The following is a 25,306-nucleotide window of genomic DNA, read 5'->3' as shown; positions in this document are numbered from 1 at the left end:
TTGTAGAAACGATAAAGCAATCTTTGTTCTTGGTGTGAATCATGCCACATATTATCTAAAAAAAAATGGTGCAATATAATATTTGTTATTAGTTTTTACGTTAATTTGAACATTTTTTTTCTTCTTCGCCTTCATTGCATGAACATTTAAGTCGCTGAAGATTTATTGCTATTCGTTAGTATCATTTGTTAATTTGTCTATATGTCAATATTATAACTTATATTAACACTCCTTAATTGTAATTGCAAGGTTACATCTGTCAATAATGATTGTCATATACATGTATCTACCGAAGAAAAAATGAATTCATATTTAATTACCGATTTGCAGTCCTTATATCATATCTGTTTTAATATATTCACTTGTCAAATTGCAATGTACTAATTAAATCGAAATTAAAATTCCTTGTTGTAATTGATCTTGTTCATTTGAAGAATGGGGATTGTCACAGTCCTGTTAACTTTGCTTTTGTTGTCATGTGAGTATTCATTTGAAAATAAGCAAACTTTTGTAACTGAAATTTTCTAATGACTTATTGTTTTATTATGAAGTGACCGTCAATGCTTCTTTTTGCTAAATCGTTTTCGCTGGATGAATCAGTGCACGGACTTAAATTAGACATTTTTCACACTACAGCCATTGTTTGCAAGCGATACATATGCGATTTTATACTATGTTTTCAAATTATCAGATTTGTGACCCTAAGTTGTATGTTTGATCTCGTTCAGTGGAAGTTTGCTTAATAATATGTTTTTGTTTTATTCAATGAATTAAATCAATTTTATTCAAAACGGAGGTAGATCAGCTCATTGCATTTATAAATATTTGTTACTACTCTGTTTTACTGTTTGTGTAGAAAACGAAATACGTAAGCAGCGTTTTCTTTTTGATTTAGAAATATTCCGGATGAAAACATCTTCTTCATATATTTTTTCAAAATGCGATCGACTATTATTCATTCTTGTTCAAATTAATAATTATCTCATATTTTATTGTTCACATGCAGTTTTCAGTCAACCTCTATACTAATATGTATTTACTCCTAAATTACCACAGACTTTAATTTAGGAAAAAAATCAGTGTAAAGCTGAATGATTATTACCTCGGTTTATGAATAAAGAAAGGATAATCTCAGGATGTGTACAGTGGTGTTTTACTTTTCCTCAAAATTGATATTATATTTCCGCAAACGAATGGCCCTTTTCTGCAATGGCTATATTTATCTAAAAGGTGTATATTTTGTAACAATTGCATACAGTCTTGTGTACGTATAGATTATAACATGCCCTTTTCCTTATTGGCCCTGGTATCATCCCGAGACTCCCATATCGGCCTCGAGGCTTTAGCCCCGGGCAATTTTGAGGTTATACCCCACGATTTCCATTTTCAATTTTAGTATTGATTTAATACATTCAAGGAAAACATCGGGATACAACTATAATCGACAAAACATTTTCATTTTTCCAATATAAATTCAAATAAACTTACAGAAAATGTCTGGACTTTGTAGAGATCAGTACTTATTCAGTATAATTATGTGTTTTTCCTGAACGATGGATCACGAATGTTATTTGTACAACGTCCAGTGGCAAATATTTGATAACCTAGATCGGAACGAATTAACAAATCATTCAGTATGTATTTAATGCAAAGTTGGTCTACCGACATAAATGGTGTGGGAAATTTAGGGGGAAAAGTTACTGTGAAAAGACTGAGAGAGGTTGGATAAAAAAAAAATATGTTGGTGCCAATGAACTGTTGCAAATGAGAAGGTGACACTTTCCTTATCTAATTCTGTCTGCCTAATTCTCCGTGTTAACTCATAATTGTGCAGCAATGCATTTAAGTTACGAATACATGAAGAAGCAGTTGTATGTATATTATTTTAATCATGTTTTAAGATTTCTTATGTATACTGAAATGAGACTTAAAGAATATTCATTACGTCTCTAGAATCTGATATTAATTAACCATTAAACATAAATAGTTACATATGACATAAACATGCATGTACATGTGCAGACATAATTAATGAAACCAGATATTAATGACGTATGTATATTTACAACCTGAGAATATTCAACATATTACATGTATGTCCCAGTTACTAAAGAATTTTTAATTGATTGTTAAAGCATAATTTTGATTCTGTCCAGTACACTATTATATGAGGGGGCTAACAACCAAGGATTTTTATACAAATCCTTGGGCTAACCAAATGGCATGCTGCAAATTATAAACATATTTCACAAGATGTCATAAATGTATTTTCTTTTAGTCTTTAAAACAATTCAATGTTTGAGGCCAGGCATGTACACTCTTTACCAATTTTCACAAGTCAAGGAAGTAAGATACCTTTCCGCATTTAAGAGGCTGCAACTAACTAGAAGATCGTAATATTTTTCATTAACGTGTCTTGTAAGGTTGACTTTTACCTAACATTACCATAGGCGCTTGAAGAAGAAACCCTCTCCCTCCTTTTAATCTATTGTCTGCTTTCTTCATTGGGAACTTTGTGTAGCGCTATATATGTAATGCTATATTACCAACGCAACGTCATCAATCGAACGTCCAATTCCACTGGAATGAAAGATTTTGAAACGCTCTTCAACCTTGGGAGTCCATCTGTGCCCTTTAGACATGCATGTTAATGATAAGCTATTCAGTTTGGGCAATATTTTTTATTATTGTTAAGTCTAAAAAAAAATCATCATCAAAGCTGTTTTGTGGATAATAATTATTGATTTAACCGTCAAAAATACTTTGGTTTCATCTGTCTTACTTCACTTGTAATATTCCGTTGTTGTCGTGATAAAACACCTACACCCGCACTCACAGACAAAGACACACACACGCACGTGCCTAGCTACTGGATAACGGAACCGTTTTATCTATAAACTTTATCCCTTTTGACAAATAAGTTGACATATCATCATCTAAATGTCAAATGTGCAATATGAACAGACTTGTTCGTTTCGAACAGTACAAAATGTGGTTTTATTTGGAATTAAAATAGAATATAAACACGGAAAACCGCCCTTTACTAATCAGATTCACGTAATGAAAATCACACTTTAGATGTAATAAACGACATAATCTGACACCATATCAATTGAAATGTGTCCTATGAAGACAGATTCTTCGCGTTAGATCATAATTATTATATTGGCATATAACGAACACTTGCCTGAAAGATCCTTCACTAAAAGTCTTTCTCGACGTGTTTTTTTAAAGGTTTTTTTTATCTCGTATAGGCGCGAAGAAGTTTACAGAAACATCCAACGTAGTTTGAACTTTATTAGGATTCTGAAAATAGTGAACTTGTAGTAATAACGCGATAAGCTGTAATCATAAATACTTGTAGTTCTTGCAATAAATTTTTCTTGCTCGTCCCTAAAGCCTTTCCTGGCATGTTTTTTTTTCTTTCTACTTCAAATGATCTTAAAGTCCGGAAGAAATAAACAAAAGCACCCAACGTTGTTAATACTTATTTAAAATTCTGAAAAATAGTAAAATATTAAAATTAGGAGATGTACGCCAATAAGGCAATTATCCATAAAAGGCGATCGACAAAGATCTGAAGTCATAGTACAATCTTCCTCAAGATAAACATACCGTATAAGCTATAATAGCCCTAGATCACAAAATTTGAATCAATTAAAAAACAACATAAAACAACCTGTTCTATTCTTCATAAATTAACGAGTATGACCGACATCATACATGTACATCCAACGAACAATCTTAGGATTCCGGCTAGGATCTTGACTTGAGACATAAAACCGTGGCTTGGACAAGCATGTTTGTGAGCGATCCGCCTCTTTTCTTATGACTGTGTTGTTACCGTACTTTATATGAACAAAAGTAATAACAACATGGTATTGGGAGATTTACTAATAAGATCAGCCTAATGCTGGGAAATAAGGAGGACAACTATTTAAAAAGCAATTAAATTCACCGAATGCTTATTAAAATCCCAATTAGATCTGATAAACATACGTACTTATAATTATTATATATTTAAGGTCACGTTATCAGAGACAACAGAACAAATGTATTTAGTTTGCATAAAAGTAATAAATAATAATTTTTATTTTTAACTCTAGCAATAAAATGTCTGAAACACCGTGAAAGTTATCTAATGCCGTTGAACTTTTTTTCTGCGTGTTATTTAGAAATAACGGTACATTAATGACTTTATTCAATTGTCATCGCAATCGATATAGCATGTCACTGATGATGTATGAAGAACTACTTCTTTTTTTATGCCCCGGCTGCTAGTCGGAGAGGGGATTTTAAAATGTTTACAAAAATCTTCTACTCTGATACAACTGGACCAAATTGAACTTTTTAACTGAAACCATGTTATAAGAGCTACCTTCTCACATTTTATCTTAAAATTATATGATGTTGTTTTCTTTTTATCACACAAAATTGGATTTCAATACATATTAAATGCATACAAAATATAACAATTTTGCACAACCTGTGGTTTGAAAAAAAGTTCGATGACCCATACTTTTTATAATACTTTTTCAAGAAAAAGCATGATTAATACGAAATTTTGATACTAATTCACTATGGTAAGAATCAAAAACTTGCAGACATAGTTCGAAGATGTGAAGTCAGTCACTTACAGTTCTAGAGTTATGCCCCTTCTTAACATGGAAGAAATTGTAAAGCTTGAGCAGGGGCATTCGTGTCCTTCTTTTATCTAAATTATTTTTCTAATTAAACGAATGTAGTTTGATTATCGACATGCACATATGAATACTTTTCTTTCATATCTTAGGTGTATAAGATTTATTAGATATAAAATATAAGATATAAGATATACGTATGATGTACGATATAAGCTATGAAATTTAATAAATTGGATCGCTACAATATAAATTAACAACAAACAATACAAATATGTAACATTTACAAATAAAATAATTTTGAGTAAAGCATATCTAGTTTTTCTCTTCTTCCTCCCGTACTTTTCTTAAATACTAGTCATAATGCCTCTCCTTAGACAAGCACGCACATTATTATGTAAAAAGAATATGTATGGCAGGATGACACAAGCAAAGAGATATGTATGACACGTGCAGCTAGACTATTATTGTCTTTATATATTTTTGAACGTACATATATTCTACATACTATGTACTTGAATCAAGGACTTGTATAGTCGGACTATACAAATCCTTAATTGTTTGAATCTGCTATAGACTATTCACTTTATCCGTAATCTTAAAATTGCCCATTTTGTTGACGGTCATTTATCAAATTTTATCATTTACAAGACAATCCAACGATAGAAAAAACATGCTTATACCGGTATCGCAACCACTTTGAATACACTGACATGGATGGTGTGACATGCAAGTGCAAAATAATGGCAGGCTTTTATATATAAAATAACCTTAATTTCCATTTTAACTATAACACAGGGTGCACTGCTCTCGACTTTTCGACGCTCATAATGGCTACTCAATAAATAACTAAGTTATTTGGTCACCTGCCTTGGAACCAACAGCAACTTCAAAAAATATCTTAAACCCATAAGCCGTTCGAAAAAAACTCGAAAATAGACTACAACCAGGAACATATATGCATACTTTTGTTTAGGGGCCAACTGAAGCACGCCTCCGGATACGAGATTTTCTCGCTGTATTGAAGACCCATTGGTGGCTTTCGGCTGTTTTCTGCTCTTTGGTCGGGTTGTTGTCTCTTTGACACAATCCCCATTTCCAATCTCAATTCTACTGTTCTCAGCTACAACCAACATTTTTATCACCAACTTGTGACTTTCAATTATCTATATAATTTGATATTAAAAAAAGAATATGATTACTTTAGTATATATCCAAGTGGCGGATTTAAAACGGGAGAGGGCGAACCTCTTTAATCGAATAAAGATGTAATTTTTAGGGATAATTTCGTACAATGTTTATGAACAGTGTATGAGTTATGTTCTATTTCATAACAGTATATGGGTTAATACAACAGTGACTAACAAACAAATTTACATAAAAATGACAAGTTAATCTGCGTTTTTCTATATGTTAATCACAAAGTTAAATAGGCATAAAATTCTCATAATTGTCATTTCTTTGTTTATAATAGAAATTCGTTTTGTTCGAATCGCTTCGGATTGTTTACAGGCGTCGATTTTTTTGCGTAGTGACGCAATCGGAAGGCAAAAAATAATAGATCAATTTACAATTTGTGGTAAATGAGTGGGATTAATAAATAGTTAAAGATTAAACTGTCAAATCAAACTGAAAAATAATTGACGTATTGAAAGTAGAACGATACTTTCCTCAATTAAAAATGATTCGAAAGTCAAGAATGTATAAATATCTGTATACGTCTTTATACGTGAGGAAATATCATACGTATTTTATAACCATTTAGTATTAATATCGAATATGGCAGTTGTTATCTAATATAGGTATAGGAAGATGTGGTATGAGTGCCAATGAGACAACTCTCCATCCAATTTCAATCAATCCAACAATTCATAAAAGTAAACCATTATATGTCAAGGACTACGGCCTTCAACACGGAGCCTTGGCTCACACCGAATAACAAGCTATAAAGGGCCCCAAAATAGTCCGTTTCTATTCAAGTTGGCGTTTGGTTTTGTTGCAGTTCAGTGTTGCTGTTGTTCCGTCGTTTTCCTCTGATAGTCGATGTGTTTCCCTTTATATTGGGTTATGACCAGGATTTGTTTCAGTTGAATCGAATTTTGACTATCGAACAGCGGTATTCTATTATTGCCTTTATTATACACCCTCGACTTTCATTTTTAGCTCACCTGGCCCAAAGGGCCAAGTGAGCTTTTCTCATCACTTGGCGTCCGTCGTCCGTCGTCCGTCGTCCGGTGTTAACTTTTACAAAAATCTTCTCCTCTGAAACTACTGGGCCAAATGGAACCAAACTTGGCCACATTCATCATTGGGGTATCTAGTTTTAAAAATGTGTCCGGTGACCCGGCCAACCATCCAAGATGGCCGCCATGGCTAAAAATAGAACATAGGGGTAAAATGCAGTTTTTGGTTTATAACTCAAAAACCAAAGCATTTAGAGCAAATCTGACAGGGGGTAAATTATTTCATCAGCTCAAGATCTATCTGCCTTGATATTTTCAGATGAATCAGACAACCTGTTGTTGGGTTGCTGCCCCTGAATTGGGAATTTTAAGGAAATTTTGCTGTTTTTGGTTATTATCTTGAATATTATTATAGATAGAGATAAACTGTAAACAGCAATAATGTACAGCAAAGTAAGACCTAAAAAGAAGTCAACATGACCAAAATGGTCAATTGACCCCTAAGGAGTTATTGCCCTTTATATAGTCATTTTTTTAACAATTTTCACAAAATTTGTAAAATTTTACTAACATTTTCCACTGTAACTACTGGGTCAAGTTCATTATAGATAGAGATAATTGTAAGCAGCAAGAATGTTCAGTAAAGTAAGATCTACAAACACATTACCATCACCAAACCACAATTTTTTCTTGAATCCATCTGTGTCCTTTGTTTAGTATTCACATAGACCAAGGTGAGCGACACAGGCTCTTTAGAGCCTCTAGTTTTTTCTGCTATCGCCTAAATTTCCATTATGCAAATTAGTTTTAGGTTTTCGTTTTTTAAAGAGTTGAGCTAGTGTTCCTGGTGAAGCCAATCAAAGAAAGGAGCTTCGTACCATCACTGTTACCTTTATACATTAACCAATTCAACCCTGCTTACTGTCTATTTATTCAACTTTCATGTCCCTCCCCCTTTTCCGACTCTGCTTACATTTTTTTTTCCAGTGTCTACGGCTGAATGTGGTTGATTGGTCTGTGTGTGTGTATACAGGATAAATTGAAACTCTTGAATGTACGATGTTTAATGTTGTGAATATGTCATATATTCTCAGCACGTTACAATTTAAGCTCCTATGTGGTGTGTATCATTCATGTCATTATTACAGTCACGTCCAGTGATTATGTGCATTTAACATGTATATATTACTGTAAGATTCATGCAGGATTATGTATGGCCCTGTTTAGATATTACGACCCACTTTTCATTTGATTGAACACCGAAAACTAAGTGATCTTAAGGCACAAGAGAACAACAAACCTTCTTAAGATCTCATTAATTTCACATTGCAAGACTTTAAAAAATGAAACATTATTTTCATAATTCAATTTTGAAATATTATACGTTGTTTTGAATATTCGTGTACCTTACTTTCACAAAGGAAGATAATATTTGAAGGTTAGATGAAGTTTTTTAGTTAAAATTATATACTTTATACATATATCATATTTTATAGTTAGGAAATAACTTAAATGACCCAATTATTGAACAAAAGACTTAAGTTCAGTGACTTTCACATTAAGTATTTATGATTTTGTCCTTAGTATCGGAAAATTTATAAATCATTACCAATTGATTTTAGTGGTCTTTTTATACAATTATTCATATACCACTGTCATAATAATCTTTTCTTTCAATTGTCTATCTTTCTGTAATTTATTATGTATTGTTTCTTGATTTTATTCGTCTGGTTCCATGCATTGCGTTTTATAATATGATACGAAAAAACTACGTAGTATACTGATTGACCTACAATCATATGGAGAACATATAGCCATGGTAAACTTATCATCGAAATTAAATGAGAGCATATATTCACAAGCAATACTAATAGTGTAGCTGCGCCATAATTTCATTTGAAGGTACCTGAAATAGTCTTTTTAAAATTAAGTCACAATATTTTATTCCCGAGTCCGAGGTAGAGTTTGTTGTGTTGTAGAGACATCTGCAGAGGCGGATTTAGAGGGGTTTCCATGGACACGGCCCCCTTTTTTTGTAAATTCCTGGATCCACCACTGATTGGTTTATTGTTGGAGATTTTTCTTGACATACTTGTGTATTTTGTTTTTAAGAGTAGTTGAGTTGCCCTCTCTTTACCTGAATAGCCACACTTCCTCTTTTAATCATAAAATACATTTTCAGCAATAGCAATTTCTTAAAAGAATAAAATAACTCATTGCAAGATACACCGTGTATATAGGACAATATTTTTGTTTTTAAAGGTTCTAGAGAGGGAATTTTGACAATTAAAACCTAATTGAAGAACATACGTGTTTATTGTATTAAGTCGAAGTTTTGATAAATGGAATCGAACTGCATAATGGTTTTTTTTGTGTTTATATTTAGGTATTTATGATGCAGACAGTAAAACGAAGCCGGACGATGATGACCGAACTAAAAATGTAGGACAGCTGATAGAAACAATTAAAACAATTTTGGAAATAAAAAATGATATACAAAGAGCCTATGAAAATGTGGCTAAAAATAAAAAATCAACTGGAAAAGATGACGAAGATTGTATAGAAATAGAACCAGGAACAAACCCAAATAATTCTAAACCTATCACAAGTAATAATGCTAACCATTCACTGCCATTCAAGTATTCAGAAACAGTAGACAAATCGCCCACTGGTAATGCAGATCTAACCAAATCAACTGGGGTAGAAATATATGATATACTTTCAAAGAAACACAACAGCAATGATAGAAATTCATTAAAAATTAAAAAGGCTGGAAAGACAATCACGGTGAACAAAAACATAAACAAATCAGGAAAAACAACAGAAGATGCGACCCGAAAAATATTATTTTTTCAAAGAAACAAAAGTGTCAAGATTAATCTGCCAAAGAAAGTGCAACCTACTTCTTCTAAACCTTCCAATAAAGATTCGAAACAACCGAAGGATTCACTGACCCCAACTGAAACAGATGACTCCCAACCATCGTCTGCGAAAGTACATTCCGAGATCATTCATGATGTTAAGAACGAGGCTGTACTGTTAAAGTCAAAATTTCTGTCTGAAACACCAACCGACAGAGTTATCATGCCTATTAATTCACAGCCTACTATTAATATTTTAAAAACTGACACTGTACTGCCTAAAACTACAAAATCAGTAAGTGAAACTGCAAAAAGTGAAAGAAAAACAACCAAATCACCAACAAATTCAATGGCTCAGCGTAATGTCACGAGAAACACAGTTTCAGTTAAAACCAAAACAACAGTGCCTAAGAAGTCATCTAAGGGAAGTGTTACAACATTGGATGATTTAAACAGTTCAAATAGTGATATTATATTACCTAAAACTTCAGGCCTGGTAAATAAAATTAATGTAATTTCAAAATCGACTCTTTCGTCAACCAAGCAAAATGGTATTATGGATGGTGGCCAGAAAAAGAATATCATATCGTCTGGATCATCTGCTACAAGTCAACCCAAGACGTCTCATGACAGAAAACCTGAGTTGCATTCACATACAGAGCCTTCAATTACAGTAAGTAAACCAACTATTGCCAATGAAGTTTTAAACATAATACCTTCACATGATGATGAGAATCCACAAACCATTTCTAGAAATTCAAAATTAATCACTGGAATAAAGGTCGGTGGTAACACACGTCTATTGCGAAAAAATGATTTTTCATATACAAATAAGCTTACCAGTCAACAGAAGGGCTTAAGTGTCATAAATGAGCCAGTAACCATATCAAAATCCATGTCCAATCCTTCTGATGAAAATCAATCGTCATCTAACAAGGAATTGTCAATAAAAGGAGTATTGGGTACAACAACCCTGAGTTCACCATTACCCGTATCTAATGACAGAATCCACACCACAAAAAATACTGATGAACAAACACAAACTGAAATAAACAATGACAACCCCGTAACATCTGTAACCCAAACCGATTCTCCTATCAAAAATTCGAATACGAAACGTACCTTAGAATCAACCATTGTGTCTGTAAAGAAAATTAAAAAAAATTTGAAAACCACAGATGGGAAACATGATGATAAAATATTTGGAAAAGGACTAGTAACAGATGAAGACAAGTCAAATACAAATCCAAAGTCCCCTCTAGTCAATAAAGATCCACTGAACGAAAACGTAGGAGAGGACACGAAGATATTTGTTGTGGGGCAATTAAGTCCATCAATTATAACAAGTAACGGTCGGCTTGCTACGAAAGCTGTTGCATCAGGACAACTTTCTATGCCTCATGGAGTATCAAATAGTAATGCATTTGTTGTAAATTCTGGGCCAAGATTTGTGAATAATCATGTTTCAATGGAAAAGATAAACAGAAAACAAACTATAGATGGACTAAATAAAGGACAGAAAATAGTAAATAAACTAGCAAATAGCGACATGCCTTCAAACGATGATCAAAGTAGTACTAACATCAAAACCACGGATTACATTTCGAAAACTGGAAATTTACAAGTGTCTAAAGAAACAACCGTTCAGCCTGAACATAATACCGTGCCAGGTTCCATTGTCACAGGTTTATTAGGTATAGACCAAGTAGTTGCTAGGAATACACTTTCAGCCCGCCCAACATTCGTTTCAGTTGTGCCTTCTCCGCCTAAAAGTCATTTATCAAATTTCATTGAGAAAAATTTCGATGATCAAGCGGTTAATGGAAAAAGAGTGCAAAGTATCAACACTTTGAATGTGTCTCCTAACGAGAAGACAAATTTCGATGATCAAGCGGTTAATGGAAACAGAGTGCAAGATATCAACGCTTTAGACGTGTCACCTAACGAGAAGACAAATTTCGATGATCAAGCGGTTAATGGAAACAGAGTGCAAAGTATCAACACTTTGAATGTGTCTCCTAACGAGAAAACAAATTTCGATGATCAAGCGGTTTATGGAAACAGAGTGCAAAATATCAAAACATTGAATGGGTCACCTAACGAGAAGAAAAATTTCGATGATCAAGCGGTTAATGGAAACAGAGTTCAAAATATCAACGCTTTAGATGTGTCACCTAACGAGAAACCAAATTTCGATGATCAAGCGGTTTATGGAAACAGAGTGCAAAATATCAATGCTTTAAATGTGTCACCTAACGAGAAGACAAATTTCGATGATCAAGCGGTTAATGGAAACAGAGTGCAAAGTATCAACACTTTGAATGTGTCTCCTAACGAGAAAACAAATTTCGATGATCAAGCGGTTTATGGAAACAGAGTGCAAAATATCAAAACATTGAATGGGTCACCTAACGAGAAGAAGAATTTCGATGATCAAGCGGTTAATGGAAACAGAGTTCAAAATATCAACGCTTTAGATGTGTCAACTAAAGAGAAACCAAATTTCGATGATCAAGCGGTTTATGGAAACAGAGTGCAAAATATCAATGCTTTAAATGTGTCACCTAACGAGAACACAAATATTGGCAATTCTATAACGCTAAATTTGAAAGTTCACAGCGATGGCGAAAACAGTATTCACAACACGTTTGATAATAATGTCAACTCGGACCTATTTAAAAGTGGCGTGTCTGTCAAAAGTTTGTCAACCGATGCACCTGTTTCATCCAACACCGATGGATCTTTGTTCGTTGTTACCGCATCACTTCAAAGCACACAAACCAAAGTACAGAAGGCTAAATCAAATGAGGATAAAAATCTGGGCACGATTGTTGTTCCAAACAAACAAATGGCTGGTTTTGTACCAATGAAAACTATTGTCGATCCATTAGAACAGTTCTCTAATAAAACAGAATTTTCTGATGACCAACAAATGAAAGACGATATTTCTGCTGGTAGAACACATTCTAAAGTACCAACTGGATTAACCATTCAAATCCTCCCATCAAACAACGATGCAAACGCACATGTAGGTTCCAAGAAAGCAATGAGTAGGTTTTCCAGGAAACTTAAAAAGACCGGAAAAATAGCTGTTATAACAAAACCTGGTAAGTAGAAAATAATTATAATAAACTGTTTGTCAAAACAACAACAAAAATAAACATTTATCAGTACGCAACTGGAAACAGCTCAAGGTTCCAAATAAACACATTAACATGTGCAGTGCTATACAGGGAACAGATTTTCATTGAGTTAAACCAGTATTAAGGATCCTGTCAACCAATCACTTAAACTGTACTTGGCACAACCTTTTAGAATGTTCAACCCTCGATGCACTTCTACTTGGTATTTAATTTACCTTTAACTTTTCTTATGTGGCTCTGATAAGTGTTTTGAAATTAACGTCTTGCGTACAAAATTTATAAGCCTTGTATCTTTAAAGAGATTTTATACGACTGCAAAAAAAAAAATTGCGGCCGTATAATGGTATGGCGATTTCGTCGTCGTGGTCCGATGACATTTAGTTTCCAGACAATAACCTGAATTATGTGTATATATCTCTATGAAATTGTATGGCAAGGTGCATACAACAATACAAGAACAAGGCGACACATAATGGACTTAAAGAAACTGTTTTCTAGTTTCAGGACAATAATTGTGTATAAGTCTATGGATCTCAATGAAATTGCACAACAAGGTTCCGTTCCCAAACAGGAAGTTGGGCATTTTGATTTTGAGAGCTTTTTCCCTAACCGTTTAGGAATTAGGGTAAAACATTTTTTTAATACTTTGTATACATTGCTAATTTCTTGGCCAATTTTAATGAGGTTTAATTTAAAGTCTTGAAATCTTGGGATTCTTTAATATGCTATATCTAACCGTGTTAATGTGTTTTGGATTTTTGAATTGGCTTACATTGAGGTTCAACGGCTCGAATATTTAACTTGGTTTGGTTTCATAAAAACATTAATTATTGAGGTTCCAAAACTTATTATGTATTTACAGTTTGAATATTGGACCATAATAAGTTAATCGCCAATATCAATTTTTCTGAAGTCCTTTAAACACATTCATTTTGTGTCGGTTATCTGTGCGGTGTGGAATATTTAATCACAATCAAAGTTCAGAGCTTTATCAAGCCTGGATGTTGTATCATAATTGTCCTAACAGTTCAGTTTTTGACCTCTTGGGTCGTATCAAGAAGTAGAATAACAAAATTACCGAACTTCAAGGGTTGCAAAACGAAAAGTCAAATATCAAATTGTTAAACAAAGGCTCTAACACATCAAACAAATTAAAGACAACTTCAATGTGTCATATTCATGCTTTCGTACAGGCATTTCCTTATGTAGAATATGGTGGAATATATATAGTTATACAGCTAGATAAACCTATCAGTCGTTTGACAAGTGCATAGAGTTAAACTCATTATATTCACAACAATTTATATTAAAAAAAAAACCAGACAATAGAGGAAGAAAGGTCAATAATTTGTGTACAGCATTCAGCATTTGTGTTATACTTTTGTGTTTTGATTCTTTGTTACATATTTATTTGTTTTATAATGATTTTAAGATTATAACACAATGTGATTTTAAGATTATAACACAATGTATCCCAATTTTAGCCACTTTTATCTATTGTGTTTGCTTATTTTACGCACGCAGCGTTGTCAATATAATAGAATGTAATGCGACTGTCATACAAGTGAGAGTTTGGCTAGCTATAAAGCCAGTTTTAATCCACCATTTTCTACCAAAGAAAATGCCTGTTTCGAGTGTTTGAAATTTTGATTTTACCATATAATTAGGGACTTTTTACTGGAAGACTATCATGCAATTTTTGTTAAGTTAATACGCAATTTTTACCAACAAGGTTATGTTTTTTTCTGATGAACTTTTTTAGCTACGCCTTTGGGAAAATTTTATTCTATATTGAGAAGACCATACAATATTACTTCAAACGCACTTCCAGGTTGACTTGAATACTTGTGTTCCATTCCTTTTACAGTATCTGTTTAGAAGAGACAAAAGTACATCCCCGATGTTCCATTTAACCAGAATAAAAAACACCGGAGTGATACCGGATGAGTCGACATAGTAGAAGTCTTCTACTATGCTTGCATCACCCGGCTTACAACCACTGGGTCGATGCCATTGCTAGTGAAATTTTTATTCCCCGAGGGTTTCACAAGCCCAGTATTCAGCACTTCTGTGTTGACATGAATCATGATTGATATGGTCATAATTATAAATTAACTGTAAACAAAACTTTAAATTTTCGAAATACTAAGGATTTTCTACCTCAGTAATAGATAACCTTTGCTGTATTCGGTAAAACTGTTAGGGATTTTTAGTTGTCAATGCTCTTAAACTTCGTATTGTATTTGTCTTTTTTTCACTTTTTTTCTACTTGAGCGTCAACGCTGAGTCTTTCGTAGACGTAACGCGCGTCTAGCTCAAATATAAAATTTAAATCCGGGCATCTATGATGAGTGTATCTACTATACTTACATTATCTGGTATTATTGTATTTTCATCATGATAATGCAACTATCTCTCTTTTGCTTATACTTGTTTTCATGATTTATTCTAAAGACCAATTGATTGATAAATTGTTGATTATTTCTTCGGTGACAGTATCATTTGAAGACTATTTTTAAACTTTATTATTGCTTGCTGAAGATAGCAAAATTCGTTACAATAGACAGAATTTGCTCCTATTTTATATCATGCTCAAGAAATTCAATCAAAACATGCGTCTCTAAATAATCATGATAAATGCTGTTACTATTTTAACAAGCTTGAAACAATGCCAACAGTATAAATCTTGAAAACACACAATTTTAATAGAGATTAACGTTTTCTGTTTGAAGTATATAATGACTGGATTTGATATTTGCATACACTTCAAATTAAAAAACAGTAAAAAGTAAAATCACAAAAATACTGAACTTAGAGGAAGATCAATTGGGAAAGTCCATAATCACATGGCAAAATCAAATAACAAAACGCATCAAAAACGAATGGACAAGAACTGTCATATTCCTGTCATATTCCTGTCTTTTATTATTAAAGGTTATTTGTCAGACAGTAATGGGACAAGGTTATGATAAAAAGGTTTTGAAATTGTGTAACTTTAATTTTTGACCATCTTCGCCAGCCAAGGGTTACAATCCACTTCCATACTTTCTGTGGAGAGGAAGGAAATGGATCATTACCCTTGGTTAGCGAAGATGATTTTTAACGAGATCTGCACAAATTCAAAACTTTAAAAATCTCCATCGAAACAAAATACTCACAAAAAGAATTATGATGGTGAATAGAGTTGTCGAAATCCAATTAGAAAAATAGTTGGTCTGAATATATTAGCAGATGTAAGTGTTTTAAATAAACATCACATAGGAAGAAATATAATATTTAATTAAAAAGTTTTAATGTTTTTCTCTTGTCGAATAAAATTAGCTAACATTCTTAATTTGTATGCTGAATTCTAACATTCGAACAAGATGTAATTTGTATTCATATTATATATGGAATCTGACGCTAGTTGACAGGCAAAGTTGACCTTGGATGGATTTGAATATTATTGAATGAAATTTTTGGTCATATAGCTCTTCAATTGTTTGGGTTCTTATGCATCCTAGGCTTTTAATTCATTTGCTTTTAGTGTTCCTGATAAAGGTAAAAAAAAAGTGGTATTAACAATATGTGGATTCTTAAATATTCTAAAGAACTTCTGGATAATTCTAAATCTCGGTCTGTTCCTGGAATAAGCTCTAACATAATTTTTGATTTTTTAACCATGTATACCACCATTCCCCATGCGAAATTATACTTTTTTTTAAATACTTGTACGACAAAATTATATTATATTTCTTCCTATGTGACTTTTATATTTCGGACGTCATACACGCTAAAAGAGGGACGAAAGATACCAGAGGGACAGTCAAACTCATAAATCGAAAATAAACTGACAACGCCATGGCTAAAAATGAAAAGGATCAAGAGATAAACAATAGTACACATGACACAACATAGAAAACTAAAGAATAAACAACACGAACCCCAATCAATGCATGTGGTTTTTAAAATTGATAAATGCTTTGTGTGGTCTTTAGTTAAATATTTGTATGTTTTGAAATTGCAACATAATGATGACTGCTGTACCCATATTGTGACTACTTTACCTATTGTGTCTGTTTTGATGCGACTGTCATACACGTGAGAGGTTTAGCGTTATAAAATCAGGTTCAATCCACTATTTTCTACATTTGAAAATCCCTGTACCAAGTCAAGAATATGACAGTTGTTGTCCATTCGTTTGATGTGTTTTATCATTTGATTTTGTCATTTGATTAGGCACTTTCCGTCTTAAATTTACCTCGGAGTTGAGTATTTTTGTGATTTTTCTCTTTTTTGTTAAGAAATGCGCGTCTGATGGATGAAATATAAAGTGTGCTTTTAATTTTTTAGTAGAAAAACAGTTTTATTTTACCTTTACATCGTTTTCAAGTTTCATTCTGTTTTGGTCTGTTTTCTTACACTGTACATATTATTTTCTTTCCAAATACACCAAAATAACAACGTATTTATCTTAAAGAGAATATCTTGAAATAGATTGCATAAAAAGAATGTAATAATGGTCTAATAATTTGGATGATTCATTGCGTTACAAGACAACCAAAAATAGACGATGAAAACGACACAAATAATAAGATTGTTTAAAATGTCGACTAGTTTACCATAATGGTAGATTTAGTTCAACAATACCTTAAGATAAAAGTACATATTAATGTAGTTGATTATGAAACCACACCAGTTGGTGGGGTTCGTGTTGTTTATTCTTTAGTTTTCTATGTTGTGTCGTGTGTGCTGTTGTTTGTTTGTCTTTTTCATTTTTAGCCATGGCGTTGTCAGTTTGTTTTAGATTTATGAGTTTGACTGTCCCTTTGGTATCTTTCGTCCCTCTTTTAAAAGTTTAGTTTGATTTTTTTTAACTAAAAATTACACAATTTTATCATTCTGGTGTCTATGATGAGTTTAATTATCCCCATGTTATCCTCGAAGCTTGTTTTGGTATAAATAAATGTGTGGTAAATGATGAGTATATAAGATTAACCGTTAGTTTTCTCGTTTGAATTGTTTTACATTGTCATATCGGGGCCTATTATAGCTGACTATGCGGTATGGGCTTTGCTCATTGTTGAAGGCCGTGCGGTGGCCTATAGTTGTTAATGCCTGTGTCATTTTGGTCTCATGTGGACAATTGTCTCATTGGCAATCATACCACATCTTCTTTTTTATATTAGTATTAGGAAACACATTATCAATATCGGTAACTTGATATTTTCATATACTTTTATCCAATTCTTTTTTTAAAAATAACAGTACACATAAAACCCCATGGAAAACTAAAGATTGAGCATAACGAATCCTTATAAAAAAAACAGGGATGATCTCAGCTGTTCTTGAAAGGTAAGGGCAGATCTTGCTCCACATGTGGCAACTGCCATGTTGCTCAAATAAGTACAAGTCTATTTGGTAATTACAAAGAAGGACACTTATGCTTATGATGGTTGGTACTGTCAGGAACTTTAACATGCTTAAGCTCGGTTTTGGTTTGTTTGACTGTGGAAGTTTTGTTAAAGACTTCTGACGAGTAGTTGTCTTTTTGGCTGTTGGTATCTTTTTTGTTATTATTGTCTTGTTGGCATGTATTCAACAGCGATTCTTAACCATTAGTGTTATAGGAAGTACATAATAACCAACAAAGACTGTTAACCAATTTTAGCAATCACTACAGTAACTTACATCTAACGGTTATAGCAGAAGTTATACGTATGGACATTCTAAACAAAGCATGTAAGAAGATAACTTTGAATCAAACTAATGAACTTCAATGCTTTGTTTAACTATTCAAGACGTAAATGAACGATGCAGGCAAATGATTTTGTATAGTTTTTTTTATTGTACGAATCGATATTAAAAAGTACATCATTAATTTACCTTGCCTGACAATTGAAATTAAAATGTCTTATATATTTTATGTTTTAGGAGCAAGTGACAGTCAAACACTGTCGACAGCTACTGAAAAACAACACCACATGAATATGGATGATTTGTATGAAACTAAACATACGAGAACCACTAATGTGGATGGTTCTGAACCAACCTCTACAAATAAACAGCCATCTAAAAGGTTACTTATGTTCCCAGGAATGGTACAAAGTATAACTAATTTTGAAAACAATAGAGTGTTATACAATGCATTCCGGAAATTTAAACTTGCTGGTCTGAAACGACAGCGGAGATCAACATCAATTCCGTCGTTCTTACAAAAGCGACTGGATAAACCAATAAAAGTTTACAACAATGCTTATGAGTCAGGAAAACGTAGTCAGAATTCAATTCAAATCAAAGGAACAAATAAAGTTAGAAAGATGTTTTTTGAAGTTCCATACAATACTCAAGGTAGTATTGAAACACCTACCGAATCATACAAAGACTCGAAAGTTTTAAAGACTCAACCAGAAACGAAGGTATCATTGAGTTCTCTAATAGAGAACATGAAAAATTCTGTTCATCAGAGTGAAAAGTATAGTGGATCATCGGGAGTTGTAATTCATCGATATACAACCGAGAAACCTAGACTACAAAAACGCAGGAAAAGTCGGCACACAAAGAGACATATCAAAGACGGTCTATTTCGAAGGATAAGTAAATCTTTGTCAAACGGTCTACCCATTTATTCGAAGACTAAAAAAGAAAGTACTCTAGAGAAAAAACCTACGAAACCAGGAAAAAGTTTAAGTAATGGTAATGGAATGCGAATTAATCTTGGTAATATTGAACAAACTCAACAGGCAAAATCTCGTTCGAAAGATGCAATCAAAGTGAACAGGATTTTATCTCAATCAAGAGTATTCATGTCTGGTGACCATTTTCCTGTTTCCAAGACTGCAATCAAACCGATGAATGTCTTTTATGATACAAAATTTGAATTACCAAAAACATCAAATTCTGCTGATAGCATTCCAAAACAAAATGATCAGTGGTATGAAATGCCCCAATCAAATATAAAGTCGATACTAAAAACTGATCAACATGATATAAACAATGATAATAATGATAATAATCACAATTCATTTCCGGTTGATACTGCTATACCTTTAAATAGACGGAAAATGCCAACATACAAATCGCCATTTATACCTTCAAACCAGATGATCGATAACCCTACCAAAACCGACGAAGTAAAACCTACTAAAATATTATCATATCACAGCAGTGATTCATCAAGCAATGGTCTTTCTTCAAAGCCGGATAAATCATTCGTGTTTAACCCGCAACCACATCATGACAGCATCACTGATAGAACGAAGTTTGTATCTGGATTATCAGAGTTTAACGATATGGCGGTGGAAAATGATTTCCCTAATTTCAACAATCAAAAGCCTTCTGAATCAAACCTTAATGGACACAATGATTATATACTTAACTTGAATGATATAGCGACTGGTCAAATTGATAAAAGTCCTTTAGATAATATCCGTCCTAATGTCATCAACTTATCAAATATTAAAATAGTGCCAGGCGGGTGTATAATCGAAGGCAGGTTCTATCGTTATGAAGAACTTCCAAAGTTTATTCAAGATTTTTATGATAACAAAACAAAAAATGAACATCTTAAACTGTCGCTCGGTGATGTTGAAAATGTTTTAAACGATTACACGGAAAACACAGGTTCTATTTCTCAAAGTTTCTCAAATGATTTCCCAATGTTAGAGTTGATTAAAGGGAACGATTCCAGTCCTTTTTCTATACAACTCCCAGGTGATTCTCAAGGATATGACATATTAGTGGATCCAAACCTCCACGAAGGTTCACTAGAGTTGGCTGTTTTACACGCTAATAATTTCGCAGCAGGTAAGCATGTAATGTTCACTACAGTATTCCCTCTCAAGAATTTGAATAATAACATTATAGATGGTCACTTATTCAGTTAAATGTCATTTCTATTAGATTTTACGTAAATATAAAAAAAGAAGATGTGGTATGATTGCAAATGAGCCAACTTTCCACAAGAGACCAAATGACACAGAAATTGACAACTATATGGCACCGTACGGCCTTCAACGATGAGCCAAGCCATTACTGCATAGTCAGCTATAAAAGGCCCTGAAATGACAAATGTAAAACAATTCAAACGAGAAAACTAACGGCCAAATTAATGTACAAAAAATAAACGGAAAACAAATATGTAACACACCACTGAATAACATACTCCTTACTTTGGACATGCACATACATACAGCATGTATCAGAGTTAAACATGTTGGAGGGAAGCCAACCCTCCCCTTAACCTGGGAAATAAATTTGGTATAAAACAAAGCATGTTATGTTCACTATAGCATGTTCTCTCAAAAACATTATAGAGTGTCAATCCTGTCAGATTTGAATATCTTAATACCTTGTAATTTTAGAAGAAATTTAAAAAATACACTTTATTTAGTTATAATGAATTGATAATACACATTTAAATTTTACGTAGTTAAAAAGATATAAACCTGATGATTGAACAAAATATTTTTCAGGCAATGATCGTTTCGGCTCGCCTAGAACAATGGCATCAAGACCTGATATAAACAATAGACAAACAAAAATGAAGGGAAAGGAAAATAACCGCCAATTATTAAGTCCAGTTTTGAAATGGAGTGAAGGTGTTAATGATAAAGCTGGGACAGACTTAGCCCCAATCCCTAATTATCAAGTTGCTTCGGATATTAGAGTTGTAAATTCGTTATCAGCAGACCGTTTTCGCGCTCAAAACGACGATCCCAACGATTCCAGTGTATCTAAACTGAACGGTAACAGATTTGGATCGTACAACAATGGAATGAAGGAGGTAATAAGCTTACCAGGAATGAGAATAAAAGACCAGAAGGTTTTAACTAAGTTTTTCAATCCAATTCATATAAGCAGTAAAAAAACTGTACCTCTTGTGCAGAGAAAAACGATTCATCAGTATAAGAAGATAGATGGTGCTCCGAGCGATATTATTTTGAGGGGCTTCCTTGATATTCCCCAAAATAGTATGGCAGCTAAACTACCATTGAGTAAACCTTTGAAGAAAACAGAAAATCAAAACACAAAGACAGGCGGTGTTGCAAGAAAATTGGGTTTAGTGCGGAAACAGGCTAAACCAGATGCACAATCAAATGATGAAGCTGAGGAACTGGTTTTTAAGAACCCAAGACAAAATATGGCTAATCACAATGCGCAGTCAAACAATGTTGCAAATAAACTAGGTTTCCGCAGCTTAGTACTAGAAAATGCTTTCAAAGATCCACCATTAAACGCTGTAGCTGGTAAACTGAGTTTAAATAGCCAAGTACAAGATAAGCCAATTCAAAATGTACAGTCAAGTGGAAAAGCTATCAAAAACAGTGGTGCAAATAAACTTAGTTTAAAGAGCAAAGTACAAGATAAGGCTAGTCAAGATTCCCAATCAAACACGATTAAAGAAAAAATTCAAGACAAAAAACAATCAGACGATAAGGCAGATAAATTAAAATCAAATAAAGTAAAACTTCAAGGAAAAACACAATCAGACGATCAGGCAAATAAATTAAAATCAAATAACGTAAAACTTCAAGGCAAAACACAAGCAGACGATCAGGCAAATAAATTAAAATCTAATAAAGTAAAACTTCAAGGCAAAACACAATCAGACGATAAGGCAGATAAATCAAATCAAGTAATACAAGCAAATGATCACCGAGAAACTTCCAGAGTTGATTTGGTTAGTGGTTCGAGTGTCAATACAAAACCACGGAACACATATCCCCATGACATGCGAAAGAATAGTTTAGATGACAAACTGAATAAACATAATGGAAAACATGGCACAAGAAACAATGATATGTGGCTAAATGGATTAGACGGAAAACCAATTGAAAGATTAAATACTGGAATTCAAGACAAAATTCCGAATGATATCAAGTCAAATGGCGTTGCAACAAAAAATCGTTTGAATAGCAGAAAGCAAGACAAAACAATTGGACGTGAAAAGCAGTTAAATAGAGTTGTTACTAAGAATACGAAAAGACCCAAGAAAACTGTTCTTCGGGATGGTGCACTTAAGCCAAATGATAAAGTCTTCTCATTATTTAAAGACAACAAGCATAAATCAAAACAACTGAAAAACAACCCATTTGCAAATCTCAAAAATATTTTAAAGGCTACTTCCAGTGCAAAAAAATCTGTCGCATCAAATGTGCGTAGTGTTCAGAAGGGACCACGCACATTCTTTGACATAATTGAAAATAACATTATTAGCCCTTTTAAATCAGTACCAGTGGATACTCAACTAAAAGACAATTTTGCTTCGAACTTCAACTTAGGAGATATATTGAAAAATGGCGTGTCTGCCTTTCACCATGAACCTGTTACATTCCCAAATTTCATAGCGCCTCCGAAACGCAACTTAATAATGTCACCTACAGCCAGTGTCCCATTACATTTAGCAGGACAACACAATTTGGAATCTATTATGAACAAAATTGTAACAACTCCTTTCGGGATGAGACAAAATACAATAATGAACATTTTCGGCTAATGTTATATTATACGAAGAAAAAAATCACATTTGGTGATTATATAATTATTAGGTTGCTGCTTCAGGGGTGTATTATGGAAGTAACTTTCCCTAAAATGAGCTTTATTGCTCTAATTATAAATAAAGATGTGGTATGATTGCCAATGAAACAACTGTCCACAAGAGACCAAAACAAAACAGAAATTAACAACTATAGGTCACCGTACGGCCTTCAACAATGAGCAAAACTTACTCTCCGAAATAAAGGACGCATGTAATATATGAATTATTTCAATTACAAGAAGGGTCTGTTCAAGGGGTCAGATCTATTTAGATAAAACAAAATTTTAGACTTGATAGTGTGAAAATAGAAATGAGAATATGTTGTATAATTGTCAATAAGACGTTAACTCTCCATAAGAGACCAAATGACATAGAAATTGACCACTACAGTCCTCAACAATGAGTAAACCCCTTACGCTTAGGAACTGTATATTGTCCTTCAAAATCTTTCTTATTTATTTTATCAAACAAAATACACCATGTGTTTAATCACAATTAAAGATGACACTTTTTCGACTGTTTATAAATAAGTAGATGCTTGTTCAGTTCTTGTTTCATTTTCTGCAGACTAGATTCGTGTAATATTTATTTTTATTTGACAAATTACTCTTCACTTTAAACTCGCACAATTGTAAAATGTCGAATTGTAATGATTTTTTGATAAAATGATAAAACAATATATTCTTCATAATTGAAAAGTCAAATAAATATGTGTTTTCTCAATGTATTTATTCTATACGTAATTGAATAGCCATAGGAATATGTTTTCTAAATAAGTAGTAACATGTTTGACTTAGAAGGTCTTTTTCACCTAGTTCTTTTTTTTCCATAAGTTAGTTTGACATATACACATAATAGAAAAGTCCAGTTCCTTTACCAATTTCCTTGTGAATTACGATTGTCAAACAAACAAACAAATATCAATTAACACCCGGAAAATGTTCAGCACTGTCAAACAAGATAATTTTCTGGTTTTTTTTTTTAAAGACTGCTAACAATCATTTTTGTCTTTAGATATCAGTAATTGAGGTTTATGCACTGTTTGTTTATTATAACTTAATTGTAAAATGTTATTTTTCATATTTGTCACTTGATTACAAAAAGTGACATTCATTATAACAAATGTACATGTATTATTACAAATATTGTATTTTCATAGACAGTTATAAACATTAATCATGTTATTAGTTCTTCGTATTTTTTGCAAAGAGGCTTTCTTTTAACGAAACTGCCATTGTGTGTTTGTCTTTTGACGATACTGCCATTGTGTGTTTGTTACTTTTTTTACATGCCAAAATAAATGATAAGGTAGATTTTTGTAAGCAGATACCTCCATGAAATACTGGAAAATGTTCAATTTTCTAAAAAAAACCTGGGCTTTTAGAAGGGATGATTTTCTTTCACCTGCTCTATATTATTTGTTAACCGGTATTGTCTTGTAACTTATATTGAATGAAGAAGCTCTGGTATGATTGCCAGTGAGACAACTCTTCACCAGAGGACAAATGATGTACAAGTAAGCAACTTTGTGTTACCGTATGGCCTTCAACAATGATCAAAACCAATACCACATATGCACGCTATAGAAGGCCCAAAAAATTCCACAGATCAAGATACAACAGAGAAGGTTGAGTCGGAAAACTTTACTTACATCTTGAAATGTGTTAACATACTGGCAAATCTTTGTAAATCTTTGTTATGTCTATTCAGCTTTTTGTTATAACTCGGTCTGTTCTTTAAAAATGGCATATACTAGTACTTGTGTGCATGATTGAAGGCATGTAGTACCTGTGTGTCTATGTGTCTTTCACTTTTGTATTGTGTTTCATGCAGAACTATGGCTCATTGGCGTATGTGCACGTCATGATTTATCCATACTACTCAGATATAAGGAATTATGCCTAATCATGAAGTCTTTCTTTTTTCTTTTACATGTCTCAGTCACATATCGTATTTTATG

At 33.0% G+C, this 25,306-nt stretch overlaps 1 protein-coding gene across 1 annotated transcript; it reads left to right on the top strand.

The window, feature by feature from the left end:
• Positions 1 to 383: 383 nt before the first annotated feature.
• LOC139524302 (uncharacterized protein PF3D7_1120600-like) lies at positions 384 to 24,660 on the top strand. The gene is made up of 4 exons (XM_071319045.1): positions 384 to 478; positions 9,210 to 12,791; positions 18,741 to 20,612; positions 21,281 to 24,660. Exons 1-4 carry the CDS (start codon positions 436 to 438, stop codon positions 23,302 to 23,304), a joined length of 7,521 nt encoding a protein of 2,506 aa, XP_071175146.1. The 5' UTR covers positions 384 to 435; the 3' UTR covers positions 23,305 to 24,660.
• Positions 24,661 to 25,306: the final 646 nt, after the last annotated feature.

The sequence above is a fragment of the Mytilus edulis genome, chromosome 5 (genome assembly GCF_963676685.1).
Source record: "Mytilus edulis chromosome 5, xbMytEdul2.2, whole genome shotgun sequence".
Classification (NCBI taxonomy): domain Eukaryota; kingdom Metazoa; phylum Mollusca; class Bivalvia; order Mytilida; family Mytilidae; genus Mytilus; species Mytilus edulis.
This window is presented reverse-complemented; position numbering and strand designations above follow the sequence as displayed.